Consider the following 16,695-nt stretch of genomic DNA (forward strand, 5'->3'; position numbering starts at 1 on the left):
CTGCTTCCACCTCAACTCTGATCTGTTCTGGGTTTTTACTGTTTTCTCTGAGATTTGTGTGATGGTTAAATTAAAAGACTGATCAAACATGTTTCACATAGTAAAGCTGGAAACGCACAATGTTCGATTTTCTGTTAATAAACTAAAGCCATCCATCATGACCTTTAGTGTGTCAGTGAAATATCAGCTAAATTATTTATAAGAGTCATGACCGCGCTCACTATCTGTACACACACACAGTTGAGACAACAATTAAATGATCTGGGCCCTGTTTTAGAAAGCGGGTTCAACAAACTGAGTTAAAAGCACAACGCTGGGTTGACCAACTCTGAGCTGTCAGACAGTTTTCGGTTTCAGAACAGGTGATTAGTTACTATTAGTTCAGTCAATTCTGAGTTATGAGTTAACCATGGCAACAGGTGGAAAAAAAGAGTCGCTTCTCCAGTTCTGCACCAGTGGAGTTACAAATATTAATGAATGCACATGCAGAATTTGACCATATGTATCGGGGAAAAGGCAATACAGTATTTGCAGCAAAAGAACATGAGCTGGCAGAAAAGAGTCAACGTGTGAGTATTATTTTTATCTCAAGTGTTCCACATATTAAACATTTGTATCCCACTCATTTAGGTTTATGTGATGCATCAGCCATGTGTGTGCATTTTAAAACGCAGGTGCAACCCAACAGGCTGCAAATGAGGATGAAATATAAAAATGTTCAAACAGGTGAGGTATGATGTCATTGTCGTTTTGCCTTTTCTACCCAGTTAGACAGCATTCGGTAGCTACAGTCAACATGTGATCTAGTTAATGGAAATTTCCTAATTAGATAAAGGTTTTCTTTGGGGATTTGTTAAGCTATCTCAATGAAAAGTTTTTGCCAAAGTTCTTTGCTCTGCTTCTTCTTTGCTTGATAATCTGGAGTCTGTAAAACAATAAAACGAAAAAGAAAGTGATATCAAACATTAGCAGTTGTGGTCAGTTTGGTTTGTAGAATCTGTGTCCTTGGTCAGTTTTACAGAGTTAGGTGAGACAACTACATCACTGTTAAAATATGGAAACAGCTGTAAATGACACATTGTTATGTTATCTTGCATTTGTTTTGTTCCATAAAAGCGGTTACAGTAGGTTTATAGACACGTATGCCTCCAAACTGGGTTACTTGATGATTATTCACTTTCCTGAGTAATTGTCATTTATTGTGTGACATTACAGGGTGTGCAGAATTATTAGGCAAGTTGTATATTTGAGGATTAATTTTATTATAGAACAACAACTATATTCGCAATGAACACAAAAGACTCATAAATATCAAAGCTGAATATTGTTGGAAGTTGTAGTGGGGCTTTTTTAGTTTTAGTATCTTAGGAGGATATCTGTGTGTGCAGGTGACTATTACTGTACATAATTATTAGGCAACCTAACAAAAACCAAATATATACCCATTTCACTTATTTCTTTTCACCAGGGAAACCAATATAACAACTCAAAATTTACAAATATACATTTCTGGCATTCAAAAACAAAACAAAAACAAATCAGTGACCAATATAACCACCTTTCTTTGCGAGGACACTCAAAAGCCTGCCATCCATAGATTCTGTCAGTGTCTTGATCTGTTCACGATCAACATTGCGTGCAGCAGCAACCACAGCCTCCCAGACACTGTTCAGAGAGGTGTACTGTTTTCGCTCCCTGTAGATCTCACATTTGATGAGGGACCACAGGTTCTCTATGGGGTTAAGATCAGGTGAACAAGGAGGCCATGTCATTATTTTTTCTTCTTTTAGACCTTTTCTGGCCAGCCACGCAGTGGAGTACTTGGATGCGTGTGATGGAGCATTGTCCTGCATGAAAATCATGTTTTTCTTGAACGATGCTGACTTCTTCCTGTACCACTGCTTGAAGAAGGTGTCTTCCAGAAACTGGCAGTAGGACTGGGAGTTGAGCTTGACTCCATCCTCAACCCGAAAAGGTCCCACAAGCTCATCTTTGATGATACCAGCCCATACCAGTATCCTACCCCCACCTTGCTGGCTTCTGAGTCGGAGTGGAGCTCTCTGCCCTGTACTGATCCAGCCACGGGCCCATCCATCTGGCCCATCAAGACTCACTCTCATTTCATCAGTCCATTAAACCTTAGAAAAATCAGTCTTATGATATTTCTTGGCCCAGTCTTGACGTTTTATCTTGTGTGTCTTGTTCAGTGGTGGTCGTTTTTCAGCCTTCCTTACCTTGGCCATGTCCCTGAGTATTGCACACCTTGTGCTTCTTGGCACTCCAGTGATGTTGCAGCTCTGAAATATGGCAAAACTGGTGGCCAATGGCATCTTGGCAGCTTCACGCTTGATTTTCCTCAGTTCATGGGCAGTTATTTTGCGCCTTGTTTTCTCAACACGCTTCTTGCGACCCTGTTGACTATTTTGAATGAAACGCTTGATTGTTCGATGATCACGCCTCAAAAGCTTGGCAGTTTTAAGAGTGCTGCATCCCTCTGCAAGACATCTCACTATTTTTGACTTTTCAGAGTCCGTCAAATCTCTCTTCTGACCCATTTTGCCAAAGGAATGGAAGTTGCCTAATTATGCACACCTGATATAGGGTGTTGATGTCATTAGACCACACCCATTCTCATTACAGAGATGCACATCACCTGATATGCTTAATTGGTAGTAGGCTTTCAAGCCTGTACCGGTTGGAGTAGAACAACATGCATAAAGAGGATGATGTGGTCAAAATACTCATTTGCCTAATAATTCTGCACACACTGTATTTAGCCAGAGAGTTTACATGTTACAGTGCCTTGATGAAGAATCCCAATCCTTCCAACTATTTCACATTTTGTCATGTTACAAACCCAATTCACAACTACAGAACCAGTATTTACCACACGTACACGTCTTCATACAGAGCTTACTGGATGTTGAAAAGGTTACCTTCATTATAGCCAATAGAAAAAGGCTGAGGGCCGAAAAACAGGTGGGGGTCCACCACCATTCACAGAGGCTGAGGAGATGCCCTTCAGTCCACACAGTGGGTGTCCGACTGCAGAGGGAACATCTGAAGCTCATTCCAGCCCCCAGGACACAAGGGCCTACATAAGAGGTTAGTTCTTCAGATCAATGATATATGTACATTCATCCTGTTTTCCAGGGTTAACTCAGTGATGCACACCCATCCATCTTAGACACAGTGTGGCTGATCGTCATGTAGCAGGACAGGTCTTTTGACTGATGGTAGTTTCTTTTTATTCTATGTTGTCCTTCAGATGGAATCTATTTTAAGGTAACTCAGTTGTATATTTGATTGTGTTGTTAAAACTAGAGTCTAATTAGGCTTTCCTAGGTGAAGTTATAACTGTAACTGGTTTAATCTTCATCTTCTACCAGTTGCAGATGGTGTAATCTGTCTGGTGGAGCCTTCTGCCATAACAGAGCTCCATGCAGCTGTAAGTACTCTTCATACTCCACAGATTTTCAGTAATGAGTTAGCGCAGAACATGCATCCATTTAATTTGCATTACAGGAGGATGAAGACACCTGATCAGCTGCCACAGAGAGGAAGGGTTCAGAGAGGCCTGTAGAGGTAGGACAACTGGAAAATAACATCTATCAGTTAATCATTGTGTGGTACTATAATACAACGTGCACCTTTGTTTTCCCTTTAACAGATCAATGCTGGTAGTTATGCTAGCAGTAGTCGAAAGTAGTAGTAGTTCATGCTAGTAGTGGTCAAAGACTTCTCAATGTAACCGAGGCTAATAACTTAGGACCCATGTAAATGTATAACAGCAGATGGTGGTCAAAGAGAGACAGAGACAAAAACTAAGATTAACCAAATTTATTTACAGAAAGGCAACATTATTAAATCACTAAAAGAACGATTAAGTTTAATTCTAAAAAAATTACGGGGGTAAAGAAACTATCAGGACAATGTGCTCACCAGGTTAGCAAATGCCAGGAGCTGAGCGGCCGTGGGTGCACGCGGTGTCTATGGACAGAGTACTCACTACGCTCCGTGTAAGACACACACACACAGCAAACAATAAGGACAACAAAAGCATGCAAAATAAGTGAGGAGTGTGCAAAAATACCACGTCACGCAAGGAGTGATGGGGCTGAAATGAGAGACTCCATCACCAAACCCTCCACCTTCCCGGGCAGCCACGCTCGGACCAGCCCCTGCAGCAAAAAGGAGCAGAATTAAAATAAAATCAGAGTTTTAAAGGAGAGAAGGGCTCTAAAAATAAAAAGAAGACTAAGTGAAAGAAAATAAGAAAAATACGAAATGCAGCGCTAGGTACTAGACCTAAGAAAAACACAATATAACTTAAATTAAACCAAAAATAGACCCAAATAGAAACAGCAGTGGCCTACAGCTTCTAAGAAAGAGACAAAAATGCTGTTAATAACCAAAGCACAGAAACACTCCAAAATATATTGAAACAACTAAATAAAGAAATATATAATACCTAAAAACAAAAAAAAACTCGGCGTGGTCCTTCCACCAGTAGACACCACCCAAGCGGCTACAGAGGCTGTTTCACACAGCGTCTATAAAAAGGTAAAAGACATATGCGCACGTAGACAGAAAAAGAGAAACCTACCAGGCTAACGGCAGCAACAGTGACATAGCAGGAGCACAGCTCACCTGTACCTGGTTGTTGCGGCGCTTAAATGCTACGGTGTGTTAATGGGGAATGCGGAAGTACAACGCGGGAGCAGGGCTCAGCCTTGTACGGTGGCTGGCAGAGGACAAACAACTGCTGGCCACATCCAGTTTACTTCTGACACCATGTTATGTAAATACCCCTGAAGGGCTTATACTCAAAATCATGAGTCAACTCGGACATGTTTCTTTATTTTCGAACACTTGGTGTCTCTTACATACCGGTCCCCTGTAACACAAACCCGATCACTAGTTCTGCTTACCCAACAGAAGTGACACCGAGGAAGAGGGTCCATCCACCTCTACAGCCCAACTTACTTCAGTAAGATGTTCGGCCTGTGGCTTACAATGAACCGAGACCTGGCTCTGGAAAATTCAGTGTAATTTCTTTGTTCCTATAGCTCCCTGTGAAACAGCTGTACAAGATGTACCTCCAACAACAAATAGAAAAATCAAATTTAGAAATGGACCACATGAGGTTACAACTGCTGGAACATGAGTGGGTGAGGTACCCACGGCTGGATCATTTAACTTGTTTTACCAATACAAGAATCACCTGTTAACTACTGTACTGCATTTGTACCTGCAGGAAATAAAGAAGACGTCATAAAACAAAAGCACAATGTCTGTTTGACACTGGAGAGTCGATGGGTCACTCAAAATGATGGTGGCATGTTGTGTCTCTGACTGCGCTTCCATCTTGTGCATGTGGAGGAAAAGTCAGTAAGGACACTGTTCTGTGGAGAAAGAGTCAGTTAAGGACACTGTTCGCAGGATGACCCTTAAAAACAGCCTACGTTGTCGTAGATAAATTCTTTATCAAAAGGGCTTGCTGATATTAAGAGTCTGCAGACAGAGGTCTTTAATGATCTTCCTTTATTCGGCCGAACAGGGGGACACCCCTTTAGGATAAAAGACCCCAGACATTCATTTCTCCAAGCTTATATAGTCTCTCTGATTCTATTTCGGTATACACACACACAGCCTTTTAGGGCTGATGGGTTGACATCATTTTGATATCATGTTATAATGTCATACTATTAATATTCTGCTGACCAGGGCCACTGCACCTGTTGTTTTTCAACTCTGATGTATTAATACTTCCCAGCCGGCCGGGACCAGATCCAGATGATAAACACACATGAACCAGGAGAGCAGAGTGGCCTAAGGGTTCCGAGAAAAGCTGGGAAGAAGGCCAGTTCTTTCTCCTTATCGGGGATGTTGTAAGAATGTTTATATGTGTGTGAATGTGTGTGAAAGGTCTGAAAGTAAACAGATGTTGAACATAGAAGCTTCTAGAAGGTTCTGGAAGGAGAGGAGGGGTCGAAGAACGAGCTTAAAGAGTCCTGCGTAGCAGGACTCTGGTTAGTTCGTGTGGTCTGAATTCACCAGCAGCCTTTGTGCACTGCAATAAACCATTTAAAGAAAAGTATCGGAGTCAGATTATCCTTAACGCGCGAGTGAAGTTAACTGCCAAGGCAGGAGCCGACCGGGGAAGAGGAAGAGAAGGAGAAAGAAGCTCCAGTCGGGAGGCAGGCTCCTTCTCGTGGTAGGAGTACGGTCCCGGAGCAGGGAGCCCGACCGGACAAAAGCCACAACATAAATGGTGACCCCGACGTTTTTCTCTTGATTATCCCGCTGGAGTGAATATCAGAATTCTGGCTAATTTGCTTTCTCTTCTTTTCCCCGATGAAATTGGCCAACGAAACGCGACACTAAACTGAAGAGACACGGGCGGAGAAACGGCGAACGTATCAACAGAACCCGGTAAGAAACGATTGCGGTTGTATTTTGGTGCTGGTGAGTCAGACGCACGAATTAGTGTCGGATCACAGCATAAACTAACTGTCAAAAAGATTAAGATTATAGAAAAAGATTAAGAAGAAAATTCAGGGAAAAATAATAATTGATATATGAAAATCTGAAATAAAATACCTTAAAAAGGTTTTTAATATAATGTACTACTAAATTCTTTCATAAGACAACAAAATATATGACAACGATTAACAGATAAATGTAAAAAGAAAAGGCAGAGCGTTCTACTCAGAAAATACATGACTTGTTGTAACTATATCAATGACCAGCAGATGGTGGCAGAGCATTACTAACCAGAAAATACATGGCTTGTTGTAACTATATCAATGACCAGCAGATGGCGGCAGAGCGTTACTAATTTGGAAATACATGGCTTGTGGTAATTTAAATAAAAGACCAGTAGATGGTGCCAGATACTCACAGATGAAATGATGCTGAATGGATGGAGTGAAAATTGCCATGAATGCAAGATTGAGTTAATAACATCTGAAAACAAGTATTTGTTGGGTTTTATTCACGGTCTCGCTTGAAGAAATAAAAGCGGTACAGCCAAATCATATGAGTCCTGTCATATTGGTTACACAATTTGATAAATGGGTGATGTTGTGTTTCATGTTAAAGATATCACATCTAGTATTATGGCTGGACAATGTGGTATGGTTTTTGAAAAGTACAAGTTGCATTCATACGTTTGAATAATAAAACTGCCAGAGCATATACTCACCTGGATACATATGTATATTGAAAAGTGTGTTTCTTGTCCTGACAGCAATCAAAAGTGACAACTTAACCATTTACTTAACAGCTAAGATTAATAAAGAGTAGCAGGCCTAAACCAGAAGTCAAAGCTAACATTAGCAAAGATTAGCTAGCCAACCAGACCAAGCTAATAAGCCTTAGGCCCAAAACAATACCATAACAATAGCTAACACCAGCTAATATATTTAACTTAACAAGAGAAGTTAACATAACATCAAAACAAAACAAACAAATTATAAGCTAATAGCAAGTATTACAACAGTAGCAACATTAGCTTAACATTAGCTTAACATTAGCTTTACATTAGCTTAACATTAGCTTAACATTAGCATAGCATTAGCTCAACTTAGCTTAACTTAGCATAACAACTGAAGCTAACAAGATATTAAGCCTAACTGAGCGGCAATACCCTAAGCTAACAGCATTTTAGGCCAAGCTAAGCCATTCATTAAGGCTTTAAATCAGTAATGACCAATTGAAAATATGTAACATAATAATACCAGGATACCAAGACGCACGGGGTGCAACCTCCTGACAAGAAGGCCAGGATACCGAGACGCACGGGGTGCAACCTCCTGACAAGAAGGCCAGGATACAGACGCACGGGGTGCAACCTCCTGACAAGAAGCCAGGATACCGAGACGCACGGGGTGCAACCTCCTGACAAGAAGGCCAGGATACAGACACACGGGGTGCAACCTCCTGACAAGAAGCCAGGATACCGAGACGCACGGGGTGCAACCTCCTGACAAGAAGCCAGGATACCGAGACGCACGGGGTGCAACCTCCTGACAAGAAGCCAGGATACCGAGACGCACGGGGTGCAACCTCCTGACAAGAAGCCAGGATACCGAGACGCACGGGGTGCAACCTCCTGACAAGAAGCCAGGATACCGAGACGCACGGGGTGCAACCTCCTGACAAGAAGCCAGGATACCGAGACGCACGGGGTGCAACCTCCTGACAAGAAGCCAGGATACCGAGACGCACGGGGTGCAACCTCCTGACAAGAAGCCAGGATACCGAGACGCACGGGGTGCAACCTCCTGACAAGAAGCCAGGATACCGAGACGCACGGGGTGCAACTTCCTGGCAAGAAGAAGCCAGGATACAGACGCACGGGGTGCAACCTCCAGGCAAGAGGCCAGGATACAGACGCACGGGGTGCAACCTCCAGGCAAGAGGCCAGGATACAGACGCACGGGGTGCAACTTCCTGGCAAGAAGAAGCCAGGATACAGACGCACGGGGTGCAACCTCCAGGCAAGAGGCCAGGATACAGACGCACGGGGTGCAACCTCCAGGCAAGAGGCCAGGATACAGACGCACGGGGTGCAACCTCCAGGCAAGAGGCCAGGATACTGACGCACGGGGTGCAACCTCCAGGCAAGAGGCCAGGATACAGACGCACGGGGTGCAACCTCCCGGCAAGAAGGCCAGGATACTGATGCACGGGGTGCAACCTCCTGGCAAGAAGCCAGGATACTGAGTAAAGCATAAAGAAGCTGATTCTGGTAATAAACCAGAATTAACGTAAATTGAAAAATAAAGAAACTCATAGCTAAAGAGACAAATACATTTTAAACTAGTTTTCCTTACCTTCCTTTTTGTCTTTCTGTTGTTTATTTAATTTTCAAAGCATTTATCTTTTAGTTTTTGGTTTTGTTTTTCCTCGGCTACTTAAAATGGAACAAACACATACAAGGAGAACAGCTACACAAGAGCTGGGACACGAACATCCCCTACTAAAGGCTGAAATAGAACAAACATCAAAACTGTGGTCAGAGATAACGAAAAACAACATCTCACCATGGCCTGAAGATGGCACTTTTGACACAGTTCAATGTGAAGAAACGCAGATTATTCTAAAAAATACACCCATTAAAGGAATTACTGAAAAGAAAAAGACAGAGAATAAAAACAAACTGGATAGACAAATGCTAATTTTAGATTTGTTTCTACAAAGAGGCAAACTTCTGCGGAAGCAACATAAACTGATGGTCAAACAGGTAAGAGTGGCTGAGGGGAAAAGCCAAAACACAATAACAATGGCAGACACACAAAACCCACCCCCATATGTCTGCAATAATATTATGAAACAAATGCCAGCAAAAGAAATCGAACTAGAGGGAAGATACACTCTGTCTAAAACGCCAGAAAAAGGACAAAAAATATTATATCCTTCCCTAACAAGAGAAGAAGAAGACAGCGAATACGACAATGAAACGGAAGAAAAAGAGGAACAAACAGGGTACCACCGTGCTGTGGCAAAGAAAATCAGAGATATGGAAAAGAAAGGAGCTGAATTGATTATCGGACCAGAGACGACCAGAACACTGAGGTCGGCCAAAGCAAAAGACAAGACTCCAGTAAAGGACAGAGTTGAGTGGGACCCGATCGACGGAGAACCCAAATGGGTGGAGACACCAGGAGCACAAAAGGTCAAGTTTATGAAAACTGATAAGTCAAATACACACGCTAAAGCTACAAAGACTACAGGAGTCAACGTGAACCGAGTACAGGAAAAAGGACACCTGAGAGGAAGACTGACACTTCAGACCGACATGAACAAAGATTTAGAAGAAACAATGGAAGAACCAGAAAAAATGGAGGACACAGAGGAGGAGGAAAGAGAAGACGAGGAACCACAAACCAGTCAGATGCAACCCCTTATAGCGAAAGGAAGACAAATATATTATCAACCCTTCCCTAACGTCGATATCGATATTCTCATATCCAAGCTCCCCAGACTGGAAGCAGGAGCAAATAAATGGATCCTAATCCTGGCAAACCTATGCGAAGGAAAAATTCTGTCCTTGGGAGACATTAAGGCGATCTTAGCCCGAACGGTAGGAGTCCTGGAAATGTATAACATCTTTGAGTCAGCAGAACTGGCCAACGTGGCAAGAACCCAAACACATGATGCAGATTTTTTTAACAACTACAAAGAAGACATCTGGCAAGAACTACGGAGAAGATATCCCCTGAGAATCTCAATTGATTCAATATCATTAGGAACACTTAATGATACGGATGACCCCATGGCCTTTATTCACCAAGCCAGACGTGAATGGATAACAGAAACGGGAAATATGCCAGAAGTTGACAACGTCCACTCCTCCATGTTCCGTAGAAAAATCATCCAGGCCCTCCCTGGCCCAATACAAGACAAACTACTGGATACAGTTGGAATCTTCAATATGACATTCGAAATGTTTACAGATAACGTCACACATGTAATCCAAAGATACAGGGAACAGAAACAGAAGTTGGCAAAACAAGATGGAGAGGCCATCAGAAAACTAACACAATTACAGATCCAAGACAAACAGGATGAGAAAAAACGGATCCAAGCAGTGATGACGATGCAACCACAACAACAGACCGTAACAAACAACCCAAATAATGAAGGAAGGAGATTCCAAGGACCAGCACCATACAGACCAGGGGGACAATTCAGACCAGAAGGATCACAGCCAAGGAGAAGAAACGACATAAGATGCATAAACTGCGAAAAAAAGGGGCCACTATGCTAGAGACTGTCGTTCACAGACAGTCTGCAGAAGATGCAAGAGACAAGGCCACATGGCAAGAGACTGCCGAGCGCAGATGACCCAGGGTCCAGTGAACCCATACAGAGGACCACCACGGGACTTCTGACTAACTAAAGATGACAAAAGCTACATCCAAGCCCTGATAACGAACCCAATGGAACAAGATCCAATCATCCAAGTAACCATTAACGGAAAAAACCTACCATTCCTGGCAGACTCAGGAGCAACATTCTCATCAATAAAAAATGAACTGGCAGGAGAACTACAGAGATCCAACAAATTCATTTTTGCAGTGGGCTTACTTGGCGAAGCAACAAAAATGCAATTTTCCACACCAGTTGACATAACGGTCCAGAACAAAACAATAAAAATTCCCCTTCTCATTTCAGAAAACACACCTGTTAATCTACTAGGAAGAAATGCCCTGTGCAGGCTACAGGTGGCCATCATCTGCACACCCAAAGGAGTGAAGTTGGAACCAATCCAAGAAATGCAGGTCCAAGAAACCGAAATGGACCAAACCCCAACAGTTTACTGGCTGGGGGACATCAGTGATGAACTTTTGAGGCCAATAGAGATGTGGAAACAATACATGATGAAAATCATCCCAAAAGCCAGACCACCCACCTGCCCAACCCACTGCACACTTAAATACCTTCAACAAGATCCTCCCACAGCGGATGACTGGACCAAAGAACAACCAGACAGGGTTAACCTAACATCAACAGCCATCATCATCGGACCACAAGGAGCAGCAATGAGTATCGAACCCAACGCCTACCTAACAAAAGAATTTGAGGTTCCAGACAGCGTCCCCCACATCACAATACTCATAAATGAAGGGTACACTTCTAAAGAGTTGGGGCCAATGATGAAAGAAGCCGGAAAACTACGGATATGGGCACACAAGGAAAACCATATCATGGAGAGCCAAGATGGAAGGTTCCTGAAAATAATGACGGACGCTCAAGGAGATGCAAGACCAGAAGTAATTCTGCTACCATGCGATGAACCTACAAGGGACCCAAAACGACTGATGAAGGAAGAAATGCTGTCAATCGTTCCATCCGAACTGTGGGCGAAAAGTGACACAGATGTCGGACTGATGAAAAATGCACAACCAGTCTCAATCAAGCTGAAAGAAAACACAACCCTCCCTTTTGTGCCACAGTACCCGCTGTCAGATCATGTGCTAGAGGGAACCAGCAGAACTCTACAGAAACTGGAGGAACTAGGAGTGGTGGCAGAAGAGATGTATCCAGTAACGAACACCCCAATCTGGCCGATTGAGAAACCAGGAAGGAAGGAAGTCAGACTGACAAACGACCTGAGGAGACTGAACGAAATTGTTGAAGATATAGACACAGACATTCCAAACCCCTACATCCTGTTATGTAACTTGACACCAAATCACAAGATCTTCACGGTAATTGACTTATGCTCGGCATTTCACAGTGTAAGGCTTCACCCCGACAGCCAACACCTGTTCGGATTTAAATACGGGCACAAACACTTCAAATATCTCAGGCTGCCTCAGGGTCTTAAAATATCACCAGCCATTTTTAACGACCTTTTGAGAAAAGACCTGGAACAGATCAAAGAAAAGATCAACAGCACAATTTTAATCTACTGTGATGACATTTTGATTGCTGCACAGGACAGAGAAACATGTCACAAGGACTCAATCACACTTTTGACCCACCTAGCCGAAGGGGGACACAGAGCATCACTGCGCAATACTGCCAAGAAAAGATTGAATACCTAGGCAGGTTGATTTCACAGGGAGAAAAAGCCACACTCCCTTCACAGATCGCAGCAATTACAAAAATGCCAAAGCCGAGAACAGTTAAAGAAATGATGACGTTTCTAGGAATGGCAGCATACAATTTAGACTGGATCGATAAGTGCACAGTCATTATTAAACCATTGAGAGACCTCATAAAAGAAGAAGATGTTCGTAATCCAAAACATCCTTGTGTGTCACTGGGTATTTTAGACGTTGAGTTCTATGGGATTAAGTTAAGTCGGAGTGTTTGTGTTAGAGCTGGGCTAGGTTAACGTTTTATGTTGTGACAACAGTCACTTTGGTTATGGATCTGCTACTTTTATTTGGTTTTTAGCTCACCACCAAGTGGCAATTGTGCTTCATTACACTCGGTGTGTGTTGGTATAGGGTTTGTTTGTTCTTTTTGCAGGTCCGCTAACCCCAGCTCATCATATATTTTAAAGGTGGTCATTCAGTATCAGGGGAAATGTAAATGAGAAGGGCTTTTATTTTAACTTACCACCTGTCTATACCCCTGAGCCGGGTCGTACAGCCATGCAGACAACATCAACACTAGCAACAGCAGATTATAAGATGCCATTTCTGTTATATGTCTCATGTTGGAACAATCGTGCAAGCAGAGTCCTAGTACAAAATAGGATAGGCAGGAGTACACAATACATAACCTATTACACAGTAGCTCTGTCACCAGTAGAAATCGGACTCCCAATAGGTTGTATACAACTGGCAGCAGTACATCTGATCTATGGGAAAAAGCCTCGGTTATTACCAGGGGGTACAGGGTAGATAAACTAAGATCCGATTTGGAAGCTAAACAGTTATACTGGGCACATGAGAAATTTTTCATGGATGGCTCATGCTACAGAACATTAAAAGGTTGGCATCGGGATATGCTGTGGTCCGACACGACCCTCAAACAAACAGATTCGAAGTGCTGGAAGCGCAAAAAGCTCAACAACCGTGCTCCGCGCAAAAAGCCGAACTTAAAGCGTTAATCCGAGCACGCGAACTAGCCGAGGGGAAACACGTAACGACGTACACGGACTCCGCGAATTGCCACTCCTTTGTACATTTGTTCACAAGAATGTGGAAGAACCGCAGCTTCCAAAGACCCGACGGAACACCTGTACAAGCACGCGGAAGAAATCAAACAACTACCGGTAGCACGGATGAAACCAAAAACTATTGCAATAGTGAAATGCGAAGCGCACGTAAAAAGTTATCGGCGAACAAGCAGCTGCCGCGAGCCTGCAGGCCGTGACTGAGACAGCGACTTTCTGACCTGGAAGACAAAACGACCATAATAGACGTTGTACTGACGCAACAAAATGCACCTGAGACACAAAAAGATGGTGGAGACAGAGGGGGGCACAGATGGACAATGAACAGGTATGGCGGACTTATGACGGACTTACCGTGCTCCCAGACGACCTTAAGACTTGGTTGATAAGGGAAGGTCATCCAGTGAGTCATGACTCCAAATCTCAGGTAAGAGCAAGGATCCACAACTAGGGTTTTTGGGGGTACAACCTGCATGCCCATGTAGAGAACTACATCGCACGGTGTGAGGTTTGTATAAAGAATAATGTCCGAAAGTCCCTGAAACCAACCCCAGGAACTTTCCCTTTGAGAGGCCCCTTTTCAGAACTGGTGATCGATTTCATCGACCTGATACAAAGAGTCCAAGGAAAAAGGTATGTTTTGGTGGCCGTGTGCAGATTTACGAAGTGGGTTGAGGCAACTCCGACCCGCCGTAAATCTGCCGAAGAGGTCGCAAAATTTCTGATCAGAGAAGTCATCCCCCGTTTTGGAATTCCAGATCGGATTTCATCCGATAACGGAAGGGAGTTTGTTGAAAAAGTCCTAAGCCTTGTTTTGCAGGGTTTACAAATTTCACAACGACTGGGCAGCATCTACCACCCCCAGTCGCAAGGACAGGTCGAAAGGATCAACGGAGTGTTGAAAAACAAACTCCGAAAAATATGTGAGAGCACGGGGTTGACATGGCTCGACGCTTTGCCAATAGCTTTGATGCATATCAGAGGTACGCATAATCGCGAGCTGAGATTAACCCCACATGAGCTACTAACTGGACGAGCGATGCCAACCCCGCTGTTTCGAACGTATAAAGGAGCCTCTCTGGACACACTGAACAATGAACTAAGAGAGTATGTGAAACAATTGATTAAAGTGCAGGATAGTTTGGTGTCACATGTCCTCTCTGTGCAGGAAACCGATTCCAGAAGGGAGTTGGAGGAGGAGCCAAAGATCAAACCAGGAGATCTCGTGTACGTGAAGGTGTTCCGCAGACAGTGGAACAGCCCGAGGCGAGAGGGGCCGTACGAAGTCACACGAGCCACCAGAACCGCAGTTCAGGTCAAAGGGAAACCGACCTGGTTTCACCTATCCCACTGCACGCCAGCATCCGCGACACGAGCAGATGATGACAGCCAAAAGGGCTCTCCCGAGTCTCTGGCTCCTGGTCATGGGTCTCATGATGTATCAGGGGGGCCGGGCACAGCAGCCTCAGCTCGGAGGATGATGAGGGGGAGGTCTCAGCAGACTTCAAGGGGGTCTGCTGAACAACCAGAACGAGGAGAGGAGGAGCTGCCTCGCTTGCCTTGCTTTTGCAGCCTGCTACAGCTGTGTTGATCAAAATACCCCTGAAGGGGTACATGCCCATTGAAAGCAGAGTTTTCCCTTGCCCCACCTTCAGCTCCATGCATGGCAGGCCAGTGTGGAGACTCCATGACACACGAGGTGTCAGAGGGTGGAGAGTTATAGACTGGAAACCGGTTGGAGAAAAAAGAAAGAAGGGACTGAAATGATTAAGTACAGTCATGAAGTGATGAACAAATGAATAATGTCATGTATAACATCTGTTTGATTAACAGGCGGGGACCGTAGGATGTCGATGGATTCAATTCTCTACACGCTTATTTTGATTAATGAAAACACAATTTTAAAGGTCAAGATACTTCACATAATACATATAGGAGATGCGTCGTTAACTAAGGGAGGAGCAGACGGTTAAACAGCGCGAGAGGGTGGAAGTAAAAGACCGGGGTGGAAGAATCGGGGAAGGTAGTTCTGGATACGGAGTAAACTGCTTAGGAGGATGACCCCAGACCCCGGGTCATCGAGTAGATGGCTCTGTGAGGGTGCAAGTCCAATGTGTACCCAAGCAGAGGGTCATATGTCGTTTTTCCTTAAAGAATGTCACACTGAAGGTTTTTTCCGGCATATACTAAGCAGTAGAAAGTGTCCAGTAACCGAAATTGGGGTTTTACGTCAATGAGGGACAGACGTAGGGATCGTATGGCGCCGGACTGAGCTATCAGCCAGCCGAGGCCATAGGATCATCAGAGTGTGAATGAGTGTGGATGGGAGGTAGAATGATGGGTTAACAATGTTATCAGATACTTAGACATGTAATTGGTATAATCATATTAAGTAATCAACTATATATCATGTGTGTTTTATATTGAAGTTTTTAGTAGCTTGCAGGCCCACATCAGAGTTATATTACGATGATAGTCAGAAGAAGAAGAAGAAGGATAACACTGTTTGACAATGGTCATAGAAAAATGACCAGAGGGTGGAGTCTGTGGAGGAAAAGTCAGTAAGGACACTGTTCTGTGGAGAAAGAGTCAGTTAAGGACACTGTTCGCAGGATGACCCTTAAAAACAGCCTACGTGAGTAGCCGGCCGGGACCAGATCCAGATGATAAACACACACGAACCAGGAGAGCAGAGTGGCCTAAGGGTTCCGAGAAAAGCTGGGAAGAAGGCCAGTTCTTTCTCCTTATCGGGGATGTTGTAAGAATGTTTATATGTGTGTGAATGTGTGTGAAAGGTCTGAAAATAAACAGATGTTGAACATAGAAGCTTCTAGAAGGTTCTGGAAGGAGAGGAGGGGTTGAAGAACTAGCTTAAAGAGTCCTGCGTAGCAGGACTCTGGTTAGTTCGTGTGGTCTGAATTCACCAGCAGCCTTTGTGCACTGCAATAAACCATTTAAAGAAAAGTATCGGAGTCAGATTATCCTTAACGCGCGAGTGAAGTTAACTGCCAAGGCAGGAGCCGACCGGGGAAGAGGAAGAGAAGGAGAAAGAA

At 43.7% G+C, this 16,695-nt stretch overlaps 1 protein-coding gene and 2 long non-coding RNA genes across 4 annotated transcripts; 2 read left to right on the forward strand and 1 right to left on the reverse strand.

Moving 5' to 3' along the window:
- Nucleotides 1-463: 463 nt before the first annotated feature.
- On the reverse strand, nt 464-4,676 carry LOC121638072. Its single transcript, XR_006009986.1, has 5 exons — nt 4,651-4,676; nt 4,472-4,553; nt 4,094-4,181; nt 2,937-3,094; nt 464-925 (listed from the first exon to the last, which is right to left on the reverse strand). It is a non-coding gene; the product is annotated as an uncharacterized LOC121638072 (long non-coding RNA).
- A 1,168-nt stretch (nt 4,677-5,844) lies between these two features.
- LOC121638073 lies at nt 5,845-15,795 on the forward strand. Its single transcript, XR_006009987.1, has 2 exons — nt 5,845-6,435; nt 14,811-15,795. It is a non-coding gene; the product is annotated as an uncharacterized LOC121638073 (long non-coding RNA).
- On the forward strand, nt 8,879-15,795 carry LOC121638069. 2 transcript variants are annotated; one of them, XM_041982510.1, is made up of 2 exons: nt 8,879-8,903; nt 9,069-15,795. In XM_041982510.1, the coding sequence occupies exon 2, from the start codon at nt 9,179-9,181 to the stop codon at nt 10,775-10,777; it is 1,599 nt and encodes a 532-aa protein (XP_041838444.1). In that variant the 5' UTR covers nt 8,879-8,903; nt 9,069-9,178; the 3' UTR covers nt 10,778-15,795. The 2 variants fall into 2 exon arrangements, with proteins under 2 accessions (XP_041838444.1, XP_041838443.1); XM_041982509.1 differs by lacking the exon at nt 8,879-8,903 and having other exon boundaries at nt 8,915-9,606; nt 9,640-15,795.
- Nucleotides 15,796-16,695: the final 900 nt, after the last annotated feature.

The sequence above is a fragment of the Melanotaenia boesemani genome, chromosome 4 (assembly GCF_017639745.1).
Source record: "Melanotaenia boesemani isolate fMelBoe1 chromosome 4, fMelBoe1.pri, whole genome shotgun sequence".
NCBI classification, from domain to species: domain Eukaryota; kingdom Metazoa; phylum Chordata; class Actinopteri; order Atheriniformes; family Melanotaeniidae; genus Melanotaenia; species Melanotaenia boesemani.